Source organism: Girardinichthys multiradiatus, chromosome 19 (assembly GCF_021462225.1).
Source record: "Girardinichthys multiradiatus isolate DD_20200921_A chromosome 19, DD_fGirMul_XY1, whole genome shotgun sequence".
In the NCBI taxonomy this organism is placed as follows: Eukaryota; Metazoa; Chordata; class Actinopteri; order Cyprinodontiformes; family Goodeidae; genus Girardinichthys; species Girardinichthys multiradiatus.
The window spans coordinates 14,489,471-14,512,183 of NC_061811.1; the positions used below are offsets into that span (position 1 = coordinate 14,489,471).

Here is a 22,713-nt window from a genome sequence, read left to right on the forward strand (position 1 = left end):
ACCATCTCCCCCCTGGCGGATCGCCCACCCGAATAGTAAGCCTAACCACAGAATTAGCAAGTCTGTATCCCAATCTGAACTCACCTTGTTGTTTTCCCTTCCAGTCAGACGGCCTTCCTGGAAACTTTGCTCCTTGTACATTTCACACATTGTTAATAAATTCTTTAAACGTTTCTCTGTTTGAGTGTTCTCTGCATGTGGGTCAAATCGGCCTTAAAAACGATCATATATGGGTTGGTAATAAAGAAATACAGTGGCTCTCAAAACTGTACACAGCCGTGTTAAATAGCCAAGCCTTTATGATACAACAAATTAAAATAAGAATAAAAATGCAGCATGACAAATCATGTCCACACCCTTAGAGAAATACTTTGTTTTAATATTTAGTCTTCTTAGGCACACACTCTGCTAAGACAGAGATGATGATCAATAGGCCTAAAAAATTGCATCATCTACTGTATTTGAAAATGTTTCTCTGTGTTGTTGTACAATGTACTGACAAAATGAAAAACCTTTGTGTATTTGACAAGCATATTAAGGAGGTCTAAAAGCTTGTGGGAGAATGGGTTATGATCTGATAAAACAAAACTTAAGTGTTTGGGCCACAATTCCAAAGTAAGTTTGGCACAAAAACAACATTGCACATCACTAAATAATAACCATGCCTGCAATGAAACACAGTAGCATCAGCATCATTATCAGGGGTTGTTTTTCCTCACATGGAAACAGTTTTCATCAGTTTTCATCAGGGGGGATAAAATTATATTTGTTTCCAAATATAAGTGTAAATCCACCTTTACATCTGTGAGAAAGCTGATGGTAAAGGGGGGATTCATTTTGCAGGATTACAGTGAGGTCTATTTTTATTTTTTTTACAGATTTAACCTTTTTTTAACAAGGTCATTTATTAAAAATGTATTTCTTATTTACAATGACCACCTGGTAAAAATGTTTACTTTGTCCATAATTAAATCTGAAAGAAAATCTGTGGAGTCATCTGAAGCCGGCAGTGGACATGAGATGTCACTATTTGACAGATTTAGAGAATGTAGTACACAAGGTAGTGGGCAAATATCAGCAATTTAAGATGTGCTGGGTTGATTCAAAGGTGCTTTAAAAATATATAAGAGTGTAAGAGTGGGCACACTTATTGAACCTTTTTTACTTCTGATATTTTTCCCTAAAAACGTGTGTGTTTCTCAGTTACATTAAATAAGATATTGTAACATTAAAGGTGGCAAATGTTTTTCATGTTCTTTTTTAGGTCAAAAAAACCTTTTACAGCCACTGTAGATAACACATCAGGACACAAAATAGCATTTTTGGTATAATATAAGATGCAAAAAATTGCCATTTATGAATATTTCTCTGTCTTTTAAATGTTTAAATAGAGCAACAACAACAGGCCCCAAAACGCTATTCAAAAAAGTTCAGCTCTCTTACCTTACCACAAATCTCGTGTTTGAAAAGAACCTGTAAGTTTAGTGTAAATCAGGTGAGCAATGAAACAATGGACCAAGTCATTACTCACCTTTAAAGCCTTACAGGGTCTTAGAACTAAATACATCTAGGATTTACTGGCCAGTTTTCACCATGCCGTCCACTGAGAAAGAGGGAGATTCAGAGCCCCCGATATAAATCTCTCTGCCCACTGAGCTCCTGTTCAAGTGTCCAGCTAGTCTTTCTCTCCAAAAGCTTTTGCAAATATCTGATTAGATTTTACAGTGCCTTGCAGAAATTCATACACCTTAATGTTTCTTTTGAATATTTTTTATGTATTTTATTGCCACTTCATTTGATAGAACACCATAATTGCAAAAATAATACATGCTTTTCAAAACATTTTTTAAAGTTTTTGTTTCAACAAAGTATTGACTCAGAGAGCTGAATACCAGTGCAAACCATGTTTTCCAGATTTTAATTTGTAAAAAAAAACATGTCATTTTTCTTTACAATTTACAATTAGGCAATACTTTCTTTCAATAATATTACATAAAATCCTGAGGTAATAATGGTAATAATTAAACAAAATGTGAAAAAGTGTAAGTGTTGTGGATACTTTATAAGGCCCTTTGTCTGATACCCAAGTTTATATGACATAAAGAAGTACAGAAAGAGCCAAAGTCTTGATCTTAATGCCTACTTATTTTTAATCAAGCCTACTGTGTATTGTTCATCTATAGCAACAGGTTATGGTGCCATTGTCTGCAGTACATTCTAATTTTGATTAGTGCAATATATCTTCACTGCAATGTATAAAAAAAAAACATTTATACAGTAAGCACAACCAATGAAGAAGCTCATAAAGTTTTTCTTGTCTGCGTCTTACCACAGTGAAGCTGCAGCTGGTTGTGGAACTCATATAGCTCCTCCTGTATTTCCGAAGGACACGGACAGTCGTCTCCCATACTGAAACTCAGCAGCATGTTGATCTGAAATTAGATAAAATATAAAATCAGACAAGTGTATTCACTCTAAAATATATGCAGTTGAGTTTCAATGAAATTGTTCCTCTCTATTAAAGGTTTATGTTTTAACTGATGACTCATCCTGCTTTTCATTTTGAATGTCATCTCATGATGTATCGAAGTCAGATTCACAAAAATGCAAAAACAATTTGCTTTAGTGGGTAATAGCTCTTTGCAGTGGCAAACAAGGGGGATGCAAGACGTTTAAGTGAAGTGGTGTACTTTGTCTCCAGCTGTGACTTTTAAGAGGCACTAAACTGAAAGTTTGTGTGATTCCTCGGCTGAGAGCGCCTTCTCAGCGCTGCACAAGATGAATTTGCCTTTAAGGTTTATTGAAAATATGGGACAGTTTCAGAAACATTTGGAGCAAGGGGCAACTGTCACTCTCTTGAGGCCAAAAAGCATAATTGAAAGATTAATGATTCAAACCTCTATAGACGACTGGTTGGATGGGAAATTACCCATTCATACGCAAAAATTATAGGCGCTATCTAGTTACATCCACAGTATGAGACAGGGTGCCTGCAAGACTCTCTTTTTGACCACATATTGTAGCTTCAGAAGAAGCCTTTCAATTTGCTATGTGATTTAACAATTTGCCTGTTTTAGATAATTTGGCAAACAGGAATAGAAGTGTGAAAAAAATGCAACAGGAGATGTGCGTACTAATATAAAAGATGTGCAAAGGGTTTTAAAATTTGCAACCTATATACCCTATAAACAACCCCGTAAACATTTCATAATAAATTAGTTATGGTCACATGACTGACTTCTTTTTACAACACTTTTAAGCTAGGAACACGAAACATGGTAAAGCAGAGACATGCACTGATTGAAGAAAAGAAGTGCACAAACTCATGGTCCTACTATCCAATCAAGTTAGGACTCATTAATACTGTTCTGAAAAATGATAATGTTCTAGATTAATCAATCCAATTTCAGGCATTGTCTTAAGGTCTTGATCGTGGCATTTTTTTATTATTTAAATGATTATATCAGGACTTCCTGACAAAACCCAGCTCTCAAGAACTGTTTTCGATCTGTTGTCCGATGAACTTCCAGTGAGATGCGCAGCCATGTTTTAACAACCACTGCCTATTTTCATGTTTACAGCTTTGAAAATTCATACATTTCTTTTATATTATTTTGTTGACAAAATATGTTTTTGGCTAGAGATCTAAGCCTTTTTCACTCTTTTATATGGCCATTACTGTGAAAGAAAGGCAGCTGTAGCTTCCTGTCAGTCTGTGTTGTGTGACCTATTCTGCCTTTAGCACTTAAAATGGCACAGACAGCTCCTGCTGTACAACAAATAAGTCATTGTCATTAGGTTTTGCAACATTCAAAAGGAGCAGAACAATTTCTTCTTTAAATTATGTCTGCACATGATTAACTGGACCAGCAAGAAATCTGTCACTTGCTGAATTATCAACAGGTCATATGAAAACAGAGTAAACATCCTAATATTATCCTACCACTAAAGCAAACTGTGATAAATGAAAACTGTTGGTACTTAATTGAGAATGCACTTGTATGTGTTAAGTCAGATATATCTTTAAAAATTAATAAAAACTAAGCACGTTTTAAGTGATGTGTTCACAGAACATTATTGTCGCTTTCTAAACCAAGTTAAGTTGGAGAAGTATAATAAAGCTGACCTGTAGAAACTCTGGTTGGAAGAAAATATAATTTGTTGTCAAGAAAAGCATCAAGCATTTATAGTAGAAAGAAGAATAGTCATTTTTAAATTACTCTAACCTGTATCTGGGACAAAAAGTTCTGATCAGACATTCATAGCTATTTATCTTCTATTATAAAAAATGCAACACAATTATTTTAACAGGGTAAAAAAGTATTTTCACCAGATTTGTTTTGAAACCTTATAGGACCGTGCGTAATAAAAACATCAGTTCACATATATTTATTTTGTTCTGATCTGTGGGTAAATTAAACATTCAAGAGAAACAATGACTAAATTACAGGCTTTGCACACCCACACATTGTTTGGGATGTGTGGGATTACAGATTGCAACTGGGAATGAGGAGTCAAAGTTGTTGAGCCTATTAGCCACATATAGAGGTAGTAAAAGGGTTTTCCATAGTAAATTTTGTTTGTTTGACAAATGTGTGTAAAGAAGTTATGCTAGGGGTAATATCGATAGGTTGGCAAAGAATATGAATGCACATACTGGAGAAAAACATTGTCATATACTGAATGAACGAGCAAATGTCAGGACAGTATGTGCAAACTAACAAGCGTCTCCTTCGTTGTCTTATAGCATGTCAGTTAAAGATTTTCTGTTGGATGTGTTCCTCAGTTTTGTGTCCACCTTATTATATTTCTTATTGGTGAATTTGTACTGGATGAAATTGAATATAATAATCCATAAACAGCAATAGTTTTGCGTAACATAATCTTGATGGCTGTAATTTTTTGCATTTTGCTAAATTATTTAAAAAAGCAAACTGCTGTATTTGAGGAAAGTCCCCTGGTTGCAGTCTACAGGAAGTGTCTGTGCGTATATGACTGCTGCATAAGCCGGTTATGTTCAGTTACAGTCATTGGTTGGCTCTGTCTAAAGAACCATAGTTTCAAATAAACACAGACTTTGACTGATTTAGTCAAAATGTGGATGCCAGCTCACAATTTTGTTTCTGATGTCCAACATTCAAATTTATTTCAAGTCCTTTTTAACTGTGGCTGTGTTTCACCTGCTCCTGAGGAGGCGATCTGAACTCTTTTGTCTTCTTTGCCGTAACAGCAGCAGACATATTGAGAGCCAGCATGAGCTCATTGTAGCGGAACTTCTGGTTGCACTGCAGTTTGGAGACAAAGCTGTCTGAAAAGGACACAATAGCCTCGATACGGTGCTTCAGCTCGCAGTCGCAGAAATAATGAAGCAGCTCACACATCTGGAGAACAGAAAAAAGGAGATGACAGAATTGTCAGAGATTAAGATGGTTTTCAGTACTTTTTTGTGTTCTTTTACAATAAAGACTTTGATAAAACACTCAGATGCCTTTGAGCTTTTACATCATTCCACACAAAAAGACATAATTTCATGTTTGAATGAGCTCTAAAAGGCATATTACAGTGAAGCATTTATTGAGTATGTGGTTGAGAACAAAGCTGTGGCCATTTTTAGCAGGAAATTAGTACTCACTCTCAATAAATCCTTATATTCTCATAAAGTTATTATGAGAATAATAACTTTATGTCAGCTGTTCAATTCATAACTCAAAACTGATGTATTATATAGATTTATTACACAAAGCGACATACTCCAAATGTTATTTCTGTTGATTTTGATTATTTTGGCTTACAGCACACATAAACCCATGGTTCAGTTTTGCAGAAACTGCTTTGCTGCAATGCTGTTTTGTTTTATACTTCTAGTTTTAATTATTACCAGTCGCTTGACGGGCTCTGGCAGCCTCTTCTCCAGAAGTCCTTTCATTGGTTGTTTGGCCTCCTTGGCTGCCTCCTCCTCTCCTGCTTCAACAGTCTTTCCCTCAGTCCCAGTGAGTCCCTCTTTGTCTGTGGGTCCTGTGACCCCTTCTTCACGCATATCTCTGAACACATTTGGGTCAATGAGTAGTAAAATCTTTTGAACATCCTCGCTACCTAAAACTCCCATCGTCAGCAAGGTACTAATGAGCTTCAGGATTGGCACAAACTGATACTCTACGCCTCCTCCAACAGGATCTCGAATGTGGTGCCCGCCGCCTTGAACAGCTTCTGTCAACATTGAAATAGCTTTTTCCTTAAGTGCATCCAGAGGGATTTGGGGACTGAACAGATAATCCCTTTTAGTGCTGATGAAGCATGGTGGGGTAAAGTTGAGTCGGGGTTTTAGGGAGGTGCTGAGCCCCACCCCTGGCGGGCTGTGCTTTTTGGAAGCACTGGAAAAAAGACGAATTGAACGTGTCTCAGTTGTGACTGGAATGATAAACTCGTCTTTCATCATGAGTCTGGCCTCCTTGGCTGTCTCTAAGTGGATGCTGATCAGAACATTGTAGAAGCCCTCCCGCAACATGCCAGAGAGGTACTGATTATCGATGGTGTATAAAAGCTGCGACTGGTCCAGATGGCTGCAGAGGGCATGGGCAACGCGGGTGTTTCCCAGTGCGCAGAGAGCACAGTAGAGCTTCAAGGTGTGATAGTGGAACTTTCTCATGTCCTCCTGCTCTGACAGCTCCATAATGTCTACACACCTTTGAAAGCAAAGGAAAAGATATATACAACATTTACAATAATATTTAGATTTTTGTGCAATTCTTCAACAAGATGTATCCAGCTGAATATGATCTCTGGATAGTAAACATAAAAATATAACTTCATACCCCCTAATTGTTTTTTTCATCATGTCAAAGTACAACAACAAACATGAAAGTACTTTAACTGGATTTTGTGGGAAAAATAAACACAAAGGGGTGCAAAATTGTGCAAGTGGAAGGAAAAGGATATATTCAATTTTTTGTGTTCCTGGTTTTGTTTTCCTACTTTAAAAAAATTGAAAAGTGTGGGGTTTATAGTTTATACCATCCATCCATCCATCCATCCATCCATCCATCCATCCATCCACCCACCCATGCAGGGTCGGGTGGGGTTGGGAGGGAGAGCAGTGTCTATCTCGCAGCGGTCATCGGGCACCGCCCTGAATACCTACCCTGTCCATCAAAGGAGAACTCAGAGACACACAGGACAAACAACCATGCACAGACACACTCTTACCAAAGGGAAAATTAGAGTGACCAATTAACTCAATAAATATATTTCTAGCATGTGAGAGCCTAGAAACATTTTACTCTGATATCCTAACTTAAATCCAGTGCAACTGTCTTCAGAAGTAGCCCTATTAGTAAAAAAAAAAAAAAAGTAAAAAAAGATAAAAAAAATGAACACTGCATATCACTCTGAACACGCCATCATAGATAAATTTCACAGATTACGTCGAGGATTGTCATCATTTATGGATGTTTTCCACTTGTGAATGTTTTGTGCTGTGCTGTCAAACAGCGTAGTAATAGCCTGAGAACCCATCCCAGACTGATGGCAACTAACTCTTGGCATCAACTAGCTGATTCGTTTCCACAAACCTGAATTCTGTAGAACAGCAGTCCTTAGATGAAACATCTGATTTTGTAAAACAAAAAAATAAATGGAAGACTTAAACAACACAATATAACTCGAAGTAAATCAAACTTCTGTGAAATCAAACTGTCCACTTAGGAAGCAACACTGATTGACAATCAATTTCACAGCTGTTGTTCAAATGGAATAGACAACACGGGGAAATCTTTGGTGATTAGCAAGACACTCAATAAAGGAGTGGTTCTGCAGGTGGAGACCACACACCACTTCTCAGTACCTATGCTTTCTGGATGATGTTTTGGTCACTTTTGAATGTTGGTGGTGCTTTCACACTCGTGGCAGCATGAGACGGACTCTACAACCCACACAAGTGGCTCAGGTAGTGCAGCTCATCCAGGATGGCACATCAATGCGAGCTGTGGCAAGAAGGTTTGTTGTGTCTGTCAGCGTAGTGTCCAGAGCCTGGAGGCGCTACCAGGAGACAGGCCAGTACACCAGGAGATGTGGAGGAAGCCATAGGAGGGCAACAACCCAGCAGCAGGACCGCTACCTCCGCCTTTGTGCAAGGAGGAACAAGAGGAGCACTGCCAGAGCCCTGCAAAATGAGTCTGCACAAACAGTTAGAAACCAACTCCATGAGGATGGTATGAGGGCCCGACGTCCACAAATGGGGGTTGTGCTCACAGCCCAACATCGTGCAGGACGCTTGGCATTTGCCAGAGAACAACAGGATTGGCTAAGTCGCCACTGGCGCCCTGTGCTCTTCACAGATGAAAGCAGGTTCACACTGAGCACATGTGACAGACGTGACAGAGTCTGGAGACACCGTGGAGAACAATCTGCTGCCTGCAACATCCTTCAGCATGACCGGTTTGGCAGTGGGTCAGTAATGGTGTGGGGTGGCATTTCTTTGGAGGGCACATGGCTCTCCATTTGCTCGCCAGAGGTAGCCTGACTGCCATTAGGTACCAATATGAGATCCTCAGACCCCTTGTGAGACCATATGCTGGTGCGGTTGGCCCTGGGTTCCTCCTAATGCAGGACAATGCTAGACCTCATGTGGCTGGAGTGTGTCAGCAGTTCCTGCAAGATGAAGACACTGAAGCTATGGTCTGGCCCGCCCGTTCCCCAGACCTGAATCCGATTCTGGGACATTATGTCTCTGTCCATTCACCGTCACGTTGCACCACAGACTGTCCAAGAGTTGGCGGATGCTTTAGTCCAGGTCTGGGAGGAGATCCCTCAGGAGACCATCCGCCGTCTCATCAGGAGCATGTCCAGGCGTTGTAGGGAGGTCATACAGGCACGTGGAGGCCACACACAATACTGAGCCTCATTTTGACTTGTTTTAAGGACATTACATCAAAGTTGGATCAGCCTGTAGTGTGTTTTTCCACTTTAATTTTGTGTGTGACTCTAAATCCAGGCCTCCATTGGTTAATAAATTTGATTTCCATTGATGATTTTTGTGTGATTTTGTTGTCAGCAAATTCAACTTTATACAGAACAAAGAGTTCAATGAGAATATTTCATTCATTCAGATCTAGGATGTGTTATTTGAGTGTTCCCTTTATTTTTTTGAGCAGTGTATATATATAGATATATATATATATATATATATATATATATATATATATATATATATATATATATATATATATAGATATATATAGATAGTGGACAGTGTTCCAAAGGAAGGAAGGAAGGAAGGAAAAATGTCTTGAAACAAATATTTTCTCAAACTCTATTTTCCTTAAACATATCTTACTAGACCAGAAAAATACAAAATTAAATTCCATACTATTGTAGAATGTGTAAGTTATTTTATTATGTTACATGTTGTTGTCCCCTTCAGCAATTGGCCACCTGTAAATGTTAACATTTCATAAACACCATACACATCTCCTATAATGATTTATAAATATGAAATGTATAATTAATAGAAAAAGTAAGGACTTGTGTGCTTTTTATCAATCAGTTAATTGAATCCGATGCACAACCTGTTCTCCTCAGGGATGTGAACTGCCAACATCTGCAGGGGCTCCACACACTGAACCACCCAGCCTTGTCTCTCGTTCACTCTGGCTGTTTCCACTTTGAGGAAGGTGTTGGGCATCCGGCTCCACAGCACTGCATTGATTGTCTGGACATCTAGTCGGGGCGGACACTGGGGCACCGGATTCTTGTGTTCACTCTTAAAGATGGCTGATGACAGTGGCATTGCATTCTGTGCAGCACAAGCAAATATATAAAAAAAACGTTTAAGCTCTTTGAGAATGTTTCAGTTAATACAAAAAATAACATCTTCTGGAATAGATAGATACATCGAAATGTTTAAAATGGTTAAACAATAACGTTGTAATGGAAAAAACAAAGGAGTCCACCTTTATTTTAGCCAGCTCAAACTGAAAGAGGTTTGGGCTGGTGGGTCGCACAAATACAGCAGGGAAGAGCTTTGTGTTTGGTTCCACCTGGAGCAGAGAAAAGAAGAAGTAAAGAATAAATAAACATAAAAGTTTTGGTAGGAACAAGAGAGAAGGACTTGCAGAAAGCAGTTTAGTGATGCGTCATGTAAAAGTATTACTTAGTGAAGAAGTGTGTGTGTGATCATTTGAGTGTTGACTGGTAGGGTGAGTCAGTACTGGGTGCAGCCTCACAGACTTTAGGCAAGGAGAAAATGTAAGAAGATTATACTGCTTCAAAAGCTATTCAAGGTTTAACTCTCTAAGTACGTCCAGAAAAAGCATATTCCAAAGTCAGGAGTTCAACAATACAGACGTCATTTCTCTGTCAGGAAAATATGCAAAGCTGTAGAGCGACTGACTCTCAAGCTACACGCTAAACTGCAGACAGAGTGGGCAGAGCGGAAAATTTAAAAAGGAGCTAATTTTAAATGACTGGTTGGGGTAAAGAAACTTTAAAAACATATGAAACCAGCCTGAATATTGGGCAAAAATTATCAAACTTTGTGTTATTTCCAACACAGGACATGTTAATGAAAATATACGTACACCATTATATTTTAAGTGTAATATCAAAAAGCATTAGATAACAATTTACTAAATTATACTATATATATTATATTTCTAACCCATTATGACTTTACCAAGGTTTAAAGAGAGACTTGTATAAATACATAAAAGGCTTTAAAATATAAATAAAAACAGTTCTAACTAAATTCATGCTTATAGCATTAGCTATTAAAACTTTAAATTGACCTAAATGAAATGACCACACACATTCATTACCTAATACAAATGTTTCATATCTTTTTTTTTTTGCAGATCAAAAAACTAAACAAAAGAAATGTTGAGCTGAGATTTAAATTATGCATGACATAAAGCATTGCAATTGTTTATTTAATAAAATAAAATCATTGTAAACATCATATACAGTTCCAGTCAACATACACTCATCATGGGCATGACTGTCATATTTGTTTGTGCTTTTAATGATTTTTTTTAACCATTATCTCTTCAAGGCTTGATGTCACTTGGGGTCGCTGGTGACTTGATAAAGCACGATACAAGTTCAGGCCTTTCAGGCCATTTGATATTTAACCACCCACCTTGCTTGAATTGGAGTTCATTTAAACTGACACAAACTCAGCTTTCAAGCATAGACCATATATTTTCAATAGGGTTGAGGTCATGGCCATGGCTTCAAGTAAGCCTGCTATTTCTGAAGCATCTTCTCTCGCACACGAACCATCAGCACCAGCGCCCCCAGGGGTGTGTTCTTTTCCCACTCCTCTCTGTACACAAATGACTGCACCTCAGCGGACATGTTTGCGAAACTCATGAGGTTTGCAGTTGACGCCATTGCTATTGATCTGATCCAGGACCAGGTCTGCATACAGACAGGAGGTGGATCGGCTGGTCCACTGGTACGATTAGAACTACCTGAACTTAACCTGCTCAAGAGTGTGGAGATTATGGTAAACAGCCAGAAAACACCCCTCATACTCCCTCTCCTTACCATCTTCAACAACACTTTACCCTTTTGATCACTTCTGGTTCCTAGGAACCACCCTTTCTCAGGACCAGAGATGGACTTCACATATAGGCACAGTTCTGAAGAAGGCCCAGCAAACACTATACTATCTGTGCAACTCCAGAAGTACAACCTTCCACTAGGACCTGCTAGTCATTTTCTACACTTACATTCACTCCTCCAACGATAATTCTTGTCACTAGGACCAAAAAAGACCATAAATATTTCCTCATAAGGGATTTGGGTAGTCCATGTTGGAAGTAGCTAGTTTAGGTCACACTGGAAGATGTTGATTTTGGAGCAGAAGTTTTTTTTTTGGTTCACAGGAGTCAGTCATAGCCCTTAATTAATAAATTAAAGACGTTAATGCCCATGCTGAGAGTATGTATATTTCTCACTGTAATCTCCAGGGATAAAAATAACTGTTGTCCTTTCTATGGGTAGCATATTAACTACAAAAAATTACTGAATATTCACTTACTACAAAACTGTATTATTTGTTATTTCACAAGCTGTCCCCAGTTATCAATTTCCAAAGTTGCCATTTAGAGACAGTTGAATGACAATTAAATGAAGAAAATATAATTATTCTTCCTGTCATAGCTCAAAAATATGAAAGGTAAATTAGACTCTAACCTTCACGTCTAACCAGTTTAAAAAAATTATGACACTGCAGGCTAGAGAGCACCAAATACTAGTAAATTGGATCATATGATTAATCAAATATTTTGGAATATGTTAGCACAAAACAAGAATTAGACTTGAGTTCCTCTTCTTGCATTTCATTTTGTCATTTTGTAGTATTTTTGAAGAATTTATCTTTAGTCTTGACACTCATTTAGAATTAGTATGTTGCACTAGAAACAGAAGAACCTATTAAAATCAAAATGCTTAATGATTAAATCTGCACCTGGTAGGATGTGGATATCTCCTTTCCATTGACAGTGAACGTCACCAGGCCAGTGGCCAGGTCTATTAAACAGCCAATCTCCAGGTCGACGTTACTGCGGCTGGAGGTGTGTGTGGCACTGGTCACGTCACCACCCCACACCATGTAGCAGTTACTCCTCTTCACACTGTTCATGTATGAGCAGAAATTACCATTTTTTTCAGCATTTACAACACAGAAAACTTAAAGTACATGAAATCAGGACAAGGAGGCTTACCTTTCATGAACTCGTCCACGTTCGTCACCCAAGGTTACAGTCACTGCTCTGTTCTTGCTGAGGTTGTAATTGTTGCTATAGTAATGGTAGTCGGGGGTAACCCATCCAACCCACACACCGGAAGGGTCCTGACCAGCGAAGATTCTCACTGAGTGGTAGTACTGTTACAAAACAAAGAACTAATGAGCTAATGAGAAATGGAGGTTTCAAATACAAGGTACCATTAGAGAAGAATTTCTGATACCATGGTGATGCTGCTGTAGTCCACTCGTCTACTTTCTTCACTTTGCCGCACTGATCTCAATGGATATCTACACAAGGCCAATTTAAAAAGGTAATGACAGATTATTGGTCATTATGATTGATAGAAAATACTAGATAAGGTATAATACTTAGATCATTCAGAAACAATGTTTTCACATGTTGTATCTTAACAAACAGAAACATCTATTTATTTTATGGCAATTATATGTGATAGATTAATACAAAGTAGGGTTTCGTTGCTAAAAATTCATGGTTTTCAAAGGTTTTTACAAATAAAAATCAGAAAGGTTTGGCATAAATCTGTATCCATCCATTTACTTTGATACCCCTAAATAAATCCATTGCAACCAATTGCCTTCAAAAGTCACCTCAACTCCAAAATATAGCTGTCCACATAAACATAAAAAATAGACAAGGAGAGAATGGAGCGCGGCAATCAAGAAGCCCATGGTGGCTCTGAAAGAGCTGCCGAGATCCGCGGCTCTGGTGGAGAATGTCTTGACTGGACAGCTACCTGTTCTGTACTCCACGTAACTTGCGACAAGAGGAAATCTCATAAGAGGTCCAGTTTTCAGTCTGCTACAAATCATACGGGGGACAGAGCAAGCATGTGGAAGAAGGTGATCTGGTCATATGAGGCCAAAATTGAACCTCTTGGTCTACGTGCAAAAGACTGTATGGTGGAAAACTAGCACTGCACATTACTCTAAGCAAACTATCCCTTGCATGAAACATGGTGCTGGAAGCATCATGCTGTGGGGATGTTAAACATTGTGGAATACTAGAAGAAAATCAGTTAGCTGGTTGCAAAAGACTTGAGAATAGAGCAGAGTTTCACTTTCCATTACGACTCATGATCTTAAATACAACCACAGCTACAATATGACAAAATACAGCTGTAGATGCAAGGAAAGATGGTTCCAACAAATATTGACTCAGCAAAGCTAAATACAAATGCACAGCACACTTTTGAGATTTTATTTGTAAAGAAGTATAAATTAATGATGTATAATTTCTTTCATCCACTTCATATTTATATACTATTTTGTATCTGTCTATTGCACAAAATCGCAATACACTAGAGATTTTGGTTGAAAAGTAACAAAATGTGAAAAAGTTTAAGGGGAGGGGGTGGTGAAAACTTCTGCAAGGCACTGTATGCTGTACTTACAGAAACCAATGTGACATAATAGTTTCATTATTGCATTAAGACTTTAAATTATATTTCTACGAGATCCAGCACCTGTGTTTAACCTTGAGCATATCCTCTTCATGCACGCCGTTTATGTCTACCACAGGGCTCTGCTTGAAGAAGGAGTGAAACTCTACCGGCATGCTGAGACGACAGAACACCATGTCAGCATTACTGTTCTGGGTGCCAAACGCCTTGTGGGTGACCTTTAGACATGGGGGGCTGTCGATGGTGCCGTCAATCCTTGTTACCTGCAAATGGGGAGAAAAGCTTTCAATTCTCACTGGTTTTGTATTTCTAACCACCAAATCTTACTGAAATGCACTTCCATCTTACTGCAATGAGGTTGTGGTCCTTCGGCACGTTGACAAATGTGGGCAGACGCTTGCTGAACCACATTGTGACTTCCCGGTTCATGTTGACGGCAAAGGGTTCAAATCCCTCCTGCAGTCCACATGTGGTGTAGTATTTGAAGCTGCTCGCATCTTTCCCCAGATTCATGCGTCCCACCTGAGCTAGGCCGAGACTACAGACTGGAATAAACCCTGAAGGACAGCCAAAGAAAAGAAGTAAGGAGGAGAGAAGAAAAGAAACCGGAGGGATTAAACAATGAGACTCTAAGAACATAAAGGGAACAGAAGCTGGAGGAAAATCAATTCAACATTTGCAGTGAGACTTTTGTCATAATAAGAGAGAATTTGTTCCTGGGAACTACTTATTTTAAACATATGTTTTATGCCTAACAGTTTTTCCTATCATCAACTTATCAGTTTGACATTCCTAGATCTAAAGCAAGTATGAGTGAGTCAGATAATTAAATGTGAGCTTTCTCACCATCCTCAGTTTCAAAGTCAGTGAAGCAGAGTTCAGAGCCCTTGCTGGTAATCAGGATCTCTCCGTTAAGGGTAAAAATCATAGACTTGTCCTCCATGTTGATCATGCAGCCGACTACATCCCCAGCGTGCCAGCAGCGCCCAAACAACCTGCTACCCATGTTCAGACAGTGGCCCTGTGTGCAACACATGCATAGAGAAACAGGCTTGAATATGAAGACCACAACAACAGACTGATTCTGGTCTAATTTAAAGCTTACCCTATACCCATCAAAGACGAAAGCAAGCTTATCTGTACCAAGCTCCACATCAGGTTTGCATCCAGGCCTGGCCCAGCCTACTCGCATGTCTCCTCCAGTGACTGCTTCAAATTCAAAGTACCACTTTCCAGTCTTCACCGCGTATGTTCTTTCGACTCTGAAGAAGCGGATCTTATCAATGCTGAGTCGTTCAACCACTTGGCCTTCAGGGCCAGGAGGACAGAGGCCATGCCAGATAGCGTATTGTAAAGGCAACAAGTACAGAAAAAAACATTAATTAAGAGAATGATAGTAATTGCCCTGTGGTTGCATGCCCCTATCATTTTTCTCTATCTACCTAAATTAATAGAATGAGTTGCTAAAATCACACATTTGCATTGTAAAATTAAGAAAGGACATAATGCAATCAGCAATTTGTTGTGTACCACAAAATCTGTGTACAAAATACACTGTACAAACAGTATATTTTAATAAGCAGTGGTATGGTAAAACTAACCTCCTTCCTGGTCTGAAGGCTCTATGTTGTATCCGTAACCAATCATGGTGCGAATAGCCTCCCGCAGGCTGTCCCTGTTGGACTTCTTGGTACGTTCATCCAGCAGCACATAGGGAACCAGACGAGGGTTACGCTTGCTCTTCAGGTCCTGTATGGAGAACAGGCCATAAGGAGGAGATCTATATACCTATTTGATATGAATCTTTCACAAACAATTGTCTCATCAGCTTTATGCTATCAAGAGTCGGCTCAGTGATGAAAACTGTGTTGTGTTAACTTTGCTGTCAGGCCCGTTAATTTCAAGGTTAATTAGACAATTAGTGCTTTTGGGCTTGTAATGTAATTATGCCGACTGCAGTTATTTACATTGTAAAAACATGAGAAGTTCTTAACTTCTTAAAAATCATTACATAATATAATGTAACATTTTTGTACGAAAAATACTTTTTTTATTGGTCATCTAAAATTAAACTTTTCTGAGAAACTGATTTTTTCATTTTCAATAGCTGTTAGCCATAATCATTCAAATTAACAGAAAAAAAAAACATTTGAAATAAATTGTAAAACTGTACTAGTAAAACGTTTGTAAAATAAATTATAAATGATAGCGCAATCATAGCGAGTGTGCAAAACGGACAAATTATTTATTTACAGACGGAACAAAGACATGATATAAACGTTATTCAAAATCATGGAAACAGTATTAAAACATCCAGCTAAAGAAAATCTGCAGCTGTGTGTACACAGTTTGAGTACTTGTTGCTTTTAACTAAATGTGATTGTGTTCTGCACAGCATGTTCTGTCCCAACAGAATACCTTACTGCGTACTGAAAGGTTACAGCAATGAAAAGTCAGACTCTTAAGTGGATGCTCTAAGAAGCTACACATAGATGTGGTACATAAATAAACAAGCTTGGGAAGAAATACATTATTAAGAAAAAAAATATTGTTATGAAAAAACTCTGCTTGTGTCTGCTTTGGTAGAAGGAAACTGTATAAAATATATCTGAGCAAACCTGTTGAATGCCGTAAGTCCATCCCTGCTTGATGCGGTCTTTGGCCCACACATTGTGTGCATTCTCTGCTAGTCTGTCCACCAGCAGCTCCTGACCTGGTGTCAGTTTGATGTCAGACAGGTCCAGAGGGGATGGTTTATAGCTGTTGGACATCATGTAGCTGGTAGGGGGGAAAATAATGAGTATTTCTACCTCAGGTATAGGTCTATAGTATTTGAGAATAAATCCACAGGGATCAGTTCTTTGCTAATATTTAAAGCTGGATGTGCATCTTAACATCAGATCAGAGTTTTTAATCAACAATAACATCCTTTTTTTGCCTTTCGTGGCTGGAAATGCTCCGCATGATCTCACAGAGGCATGTACAGTACATGCATCTAAAATGCATGTTTATAACACATCCTTTGAAATAAGTCATATTTTAACAGTTGTCTCTGATTCTACAAAAATTGCAACTTACTTCTTGGGTAATTTTATTTTTTTGAGGGAGTCCTCTGCGTTTGGATTCACCTGAGCAATACGGCAACCTAATGCTAGCAAGGTCCTATGGAGAAAAAAATAAATAAACAAATGGAAGTTTGCAGATTTTGTTCATTCATCACTTTAACATGACCACTGATGAGACTGTACATCTCATCACAAATAAAAGAAAGAGTTCTAATTGGCCCTGATCCAATCTGATTGAGAATAAATACCAAACAATCCAACATAAAGTAGTACATAATTGTGAAGTGGAAGAAAACTGTAAAAGGATCCCTATATATCATACTCTTACAAATTGCTATAGGCAACACACTTTAAGTCTCTCACAAAAGGCAGATTAGAGTGAGACTATTTTTGCATCTAGCCTCCATTCTTCAAAAACAAAAATTTTAACAGTAAGCAAAGTCCACTCAAAACCTCAACATACTTTAGAGTTTCTGTTGACATCTGCAGGTTGTAGTTCTTCTCTGTTTCTGGCAACTTGGAGAAATCAACAAGGCATGGATGCTGTCGTTTGTTATCTTCTCTTATCTGTAAGGGTGAAAACATGTCAGTCTTTGTGCATTTTTATTATGGTTACTCGTCATTAACACTATATTAATTTTTAACGTATAAAAAGTCTTTGTAAATAAATGCATATGGAAACTACATCCTTGTAAGTCACTGTGAGTTAACAAGGGGGCAGGCATGAGGTCTAGGTTTAGGGTGCAACTGCTGGCAATGATAAGGCATTGCTCTTTAGTGAACATGTTATGGAAGAGGAACGGGGAAGCATGTTTTCTTCAGGGATTGAAATAGAGAGGTGTGCGACTGGAATACTAAGCACTTTAATGCATCCCTCAATGCTGCACTTTATGCCAAATAATCCCTTTGGCAATGCTGTTCATTAGAGACAACATGACAATGGTGAGTATTTGTTAAGAAAACATGCAAGTCTATGTATTATGTATAAATATGTAGCTGTGGTTGTTTCCCAACAGATAGCTGTAAAAACTGAAACTAAGATGAAACAAACATTTACAGTAGCTTAAACGGAACATAGCAAGAAAAATCCACTTGTTAAGCCTTATACATGTGGGTCATATTTTTCAGTCAGTTCAGATTTCTCTATCATCTGTTATGTTTTTCCAACTGTTACGTCACTGTATTTGCTATGGAACAGCTAAATACAGTCATGGACCTCCGGCTGATCAATTTCGCGTGTCCGCCATAGTTATTTCTCGCTACGATTTAGTCCAAGCTCAAGTATGCCTACACTGAAAGAGGATGAGTTCGGTTTGGTTGTTTGGTGTATTAACCCACACAGTTCATTACACCGTTCCCCCAGCATCAGAACCTCTTGGAAGTGCCTGTTTTTTTTTTTTTTTTCATGGAAATCTACCGACATCAGTGGGGAAATTCATATTTCCCCCACTTCAAGGACGAGTGCCTTCAGTGACCTCCACCAGTATCAAGAAGGATTTGCTGAAAGACTTCCTTTGATTAAGAGGTCAGTCCCTTCTGTCTACGGAAACGACAGACACAGCAAAGCCATAAGCTGAAAATAACACGGAATGCTAAACAAACATTATTTTAGATATGAATTTATTGTGTGTTGATATGATGTCCTGGCCATTGTTTTGATAGCAGTGTCATCATGCCTTCTGCTTATGTTAGCGCTGTGTGCTGCGTTTAGGTTCTTGAGGACATAACCATACTGCATGTTTGGAATAGTATTATTACATAAACAGTTTTGCAATGTTTTTGCTGTCTTTGTCTTGTTTCTGCGGCGCTAGATAATTGTTATTAAACTACAAAAATGTCAGAACAGGTTAAATTGAAGAGCACCTTGACCTGGAGGGGGTTGGGGTGTGAAGCGCCTCAACAGCATTTAAAGAGACCACACGAGTTGCTCTTAGACGCACCTCAGAAGAGGGGCCTGTGGAGCTACAATAACAAGGAATTCAGACCAATGCATTGCAGTTCCACTTTATAAAGACCACAACTGAATGATTTAGGTGTGAAAAGGAAGGATTTATAAGCATGATATGTCCACTTTAACAAAACAGAAATTTCACAATTTTGAAATGTCAGCAGAGCCTCCATCTTCACATTAGGTTATATAAATCGTGTAAATAACAATATTCGGTTACAGAAAATCATCTGAAAGAGGTTCTTCTCCACTTCATCATTATAAAAAGATTTATTTATAAGCTGTTTTGAGTTTTAATGACGTCTTTCCTCGGTAATGATGTAAAGATGTGCCAGGAAGTCTCATAGTGACCAGAATAGGGCTATGTCATGCTTGATTAGCAATTATCCTTGATCAGCTGCTTGGAAACTAGGTGTCTTCTCTTTTTATTGTCAGTGAAAGCACCATCTTTCACACTAACCACAACACACTTCAATGTGAAAGTTGGTACTGCTGTAAGAAGATTCAAAATAAGCTATTTTCCATATCAATTAGGCAATTAAAATAAAATCAGAGGAAGCCTAAAAGGCATAAAAAGCTTTTAGCAAGAAAACTGAATTTTCTCTCATGACACAAACTGGATTTTAAAATGTTGTCTTTTGGAAATCTAAATTAAGGTTTTTACTTCCTCTACATGGAAATCACAAAGGCTTCTCTTCACAGTTAGTAATGATAACCATGCTAATCACTAATATATGATGTTAAATAAGATTTTAAATGTCACCTTTGTTATCTTTTGTTGTTGTCTTGAAAACATACTGAACTCCTGTTTAACTCCAAAGCTGTAACAGCTGTTAAAAATACTCCTAATAAGTGTAATTAATGATCGGTTACATAAATGCTTCATAAGGCTGCTGTATGTTTGCAGTAAATGAATAAATGAATGATTTAACAGTTTAACATGTCTAAAAGTTAAATCAGAGCATTTCCCTCGCAAATAGCTTGACAAAGATAGTATTTATTTGAAACTGATATTGTAGAAAAAATATATTGTAATATGATGCACTCCTGTGCTTTCAGGTATGACAAAAACTTTAATTATATTATCAGTTACTAGAAGTAAAAAAAAACATTGAAATAGGATAAAATACAAATCAGCCGCTCAGAGTTTTACTAAAACAATGGAGCAAAAGAACTAGTCTAATATAACAGGAGTATTTCCTAATATTTAAAGCTTGTTTAAAAACAATCAATATCGACAGTAAACCTCATAAAAGAAAAATATGAAAATTGTTGAAGATTTTAAATTTCAAAAGAGCCCTGCTAGGTAAGTTTTAAGTTAGCAAAACATTAGTAGTGCCTATAACTCATTAAACCTTCAGATAAGAACAATGTCACTCCTGTTTTGATTTCAGTAAGACATTTGTTGAAAACTAAATAACTGAAACAATTGCAAGAGCTTAAATTAAAAAGTGTCAAGCCAGCTCCTTAGCTTTTTATGCTAAGTTAACCATTGTCAGCTCCAGCATATGAAGCTGTGCAAATACTTATATTTAACTTTTGCAGAAAATAATTTTACATGACATAAAATCAGTTCTCCACAAAAACAGGTTTTCAGCAGTTTTGAATTGTGAAACCATCCGCCCTTTACATTTAAATGATTGTATGAGAAAAATCACACTTGTTTTCAGACAAGGGGTTTTTCTTTACAAAGAAAATAAAAATGTTAATGGAGCAAATTAAAAACCAGACTTTACTTTTAAATTCTCAAACTCTCTTGGGTGAAACAATAATTCATGACTAGTACTAAAACACACAAAACAAAACAAGTTTGCAATCCACAAACAAACTGGAAGGAAGCATCTAAATGAGGGATATGAAAAGCAATAGACATAAACAAAATTAGTGATCTTTTTTCCACTTACCCTCTTTTAGGAGTGAAGAGCAAATTATAGAAGAGAAAGCAAGATGACGTACAGGCTTTTGAGATGTTATTGCTTCTTAAAACTAATGCTTTTCCACTTTATTGATTTATTTTTTTTTGTATTTAGAAAATATGCAATACGGATGTTAATTTATTTGTTTTTTGACAAATGTGGCAAAATGTATGGAGCATGCTTTTTATCTTTCTGTCAAAGAGATGAAAATAAGAAAATGCTGTGGGAGTCCTCCTACCTTGCCGTAAGTCCATCCCAACTCAATCTTATTCATGCCCCACAGTTCATGTATGTTTTCAGCCAGCTTATCCCGAACTTTTTCTAAGTGAGGCGGCATGACAACCTGAGGCAGAGAAATTATTTTGAATTCTTCCTGTTGCAAAGTGAATCTTCAAACTGATCTCATGAGGTTACCTGGCTGGTCTCCACAGGAGTGGGAATGAAGGAGGCCTGTGAGGTGAACTGGGTGGTTCCAAGCAGATCCCGGACTCCCTCCACATCTCTTTTGTACTCTTTCACAGGCTCTACTTTCATCTTCTCTTTGGGCAGCAAAGCCTCATAACACGGAGCATAACTTGATGGGGGCAGAAACTTAAAGTCGCCATGTCGGCCACCCAACAAGAAGCGTACCCTTAAAAGAAAAAAACAGGTCCTCTGTTATCTTCTATCAGGGAAAAAAAGAATAAAAGAATAAAAGAATATTTCACAAAAAGATAGTAATATTAAAAAACCCAGAAAAAATAACATCTCTTAATCCCCATCAATCAGGGGCAAGCTGAACTCTGACAGAAAAAAAGTTGTTTTTTTGCCATGACTATAAAGGGTATACCTCAAGGGGCTACCCAAAATAGCTTCTCGAGTACTAGAGATGACATAACCAAGCCTCACTCTGACTGCAGCCCTCAATTATTGAGCACAAAGTTGTGACTGTCACTTCACGACATGTTTAAATCCATGGAATCGTTCACTGGGTCAGTTGCAAGCACAAGCTTGTTGGTGTTTAACCCATTCAGCAGTGTTCACACTAGCATTGTACATATGAAATAAAACAATGTCAACCAGAAGTCTTTAAGATAGAGAGGTCAGCCTATTGACAAGCATATCTATTTACAGGACAGTGCATGGACACAACACTTGATTGGGGCTCATTTTGCATGAATTACTGCATCACTGTGGCATGGCATGGAGACGATCAGCCTGTGGCTCTACTGAGGTGTTAAAGAAGTCCAGGTGGCTTTAATAATGGCCTTAAGCTCATCTGCATTGTAGGATCTGGTGTTTCTGATCTTCTTCTTAATAATACTTCAGAACATGACATGGCTCCCCAAATCATCACCGACTGTGAAGACTTTACAGAAGACCACAAGCAGCTGGGACTCTGTGTCTCTCTACTTTTCCTCCAGACTTTAATTTCTAAAGGAAATGCAGAACTTACTTTTTTCTGAAAAGAAAACTTTGGATACAGCACTCTGTGAATAGCCATGTTCTTTACGATGAGCTATTGTGGCTATTCCTCCGAGTGAACTGTAAAGGTCTATAGGACAATTATAAATTAGTGGTCTTCCCCATAAATGTTTTTAGACTGTAACATAGTAACAGCATAACATTTCTGTAAAAA

General features: G+C 37.9%; 1 protein-coding gene across 1 annotated transcript in view; it reads right to left on the bottom strand.

Annotated features, from left to right (window-relative positions):
• LOC124855599 (ryanodine receptor 3-like) overlaps window positions 1-22,713 on the bottom strand; it is a 144,037-nt gene that overhangs the window by 86,583 nt on the left and 34,741 nt on the right. Inside the window, exons 20-37 of the mRNA XM_047345570.1 lie at window positions 21,510-21,726; window positions 21,334-21,438; window positions 17,695-17,798; window positions 17,245-17,328; window positions 16,785-16,944; window positions 15,768-15,915; window positions 15,272-15,474; window positions 15,013-15,187; window positions 14,515-14,723; window positions 14,230-14,429; window positions 12,967-13,033; window positions 12,723-12,883; window positions 12,467-12,632; window positions 9,948-10,034; window positions 9,564-9,790; window positions 5,879-6,683; window positions 5,181-5,381; window positions 2,330-2,432 (exon numbers count right to left, since the gene is read on the bottom strand). Of these exons, the coding sequence (XP_047201526.1) occupies window positions 2,330-2,432; window positions 5,181-5,381; window positions 5,879-6,683; window positions 9,564-9,790; window positions 9,948-10,034; window positions 12,467-12,632; window positions 12,723-12,883; window positions 12,967-13,033; window positions 14,230-14,429; window positions 14,515-14,723; window positions 15,013-15,187; window positions 15,272-15,474; window positions 15,768-15,915; window positions 16,785-16,944; window positions 17,245-17,328; window positions 17,695-17,798; window positions 21,334-21,438; window positions 21,510-21,726 (3,422 nt within the window). The remainder of the gene's footprint in view (window positions 1-2,329; window positions 2,433-5,180; window positions 5,382-5,878; window positions 6,684-9,563; window positions 9,791-9,947; window positions 10,035-12,466; window positions 12,633-12,722; window positions 12,884-12,966; window positions 13,034-14,229; window positions 14,430-14,514; window positions 14,724-15,012; window positions 15,188-15,271; window positions 15,475-15,767; window positions 15,916-16,784; window positions 16,945-17,244; window positions 17,329-17,694; window positions 17,799-21,333; window positions 21,439-21,509; window positions 21,727-22,713) is intronic.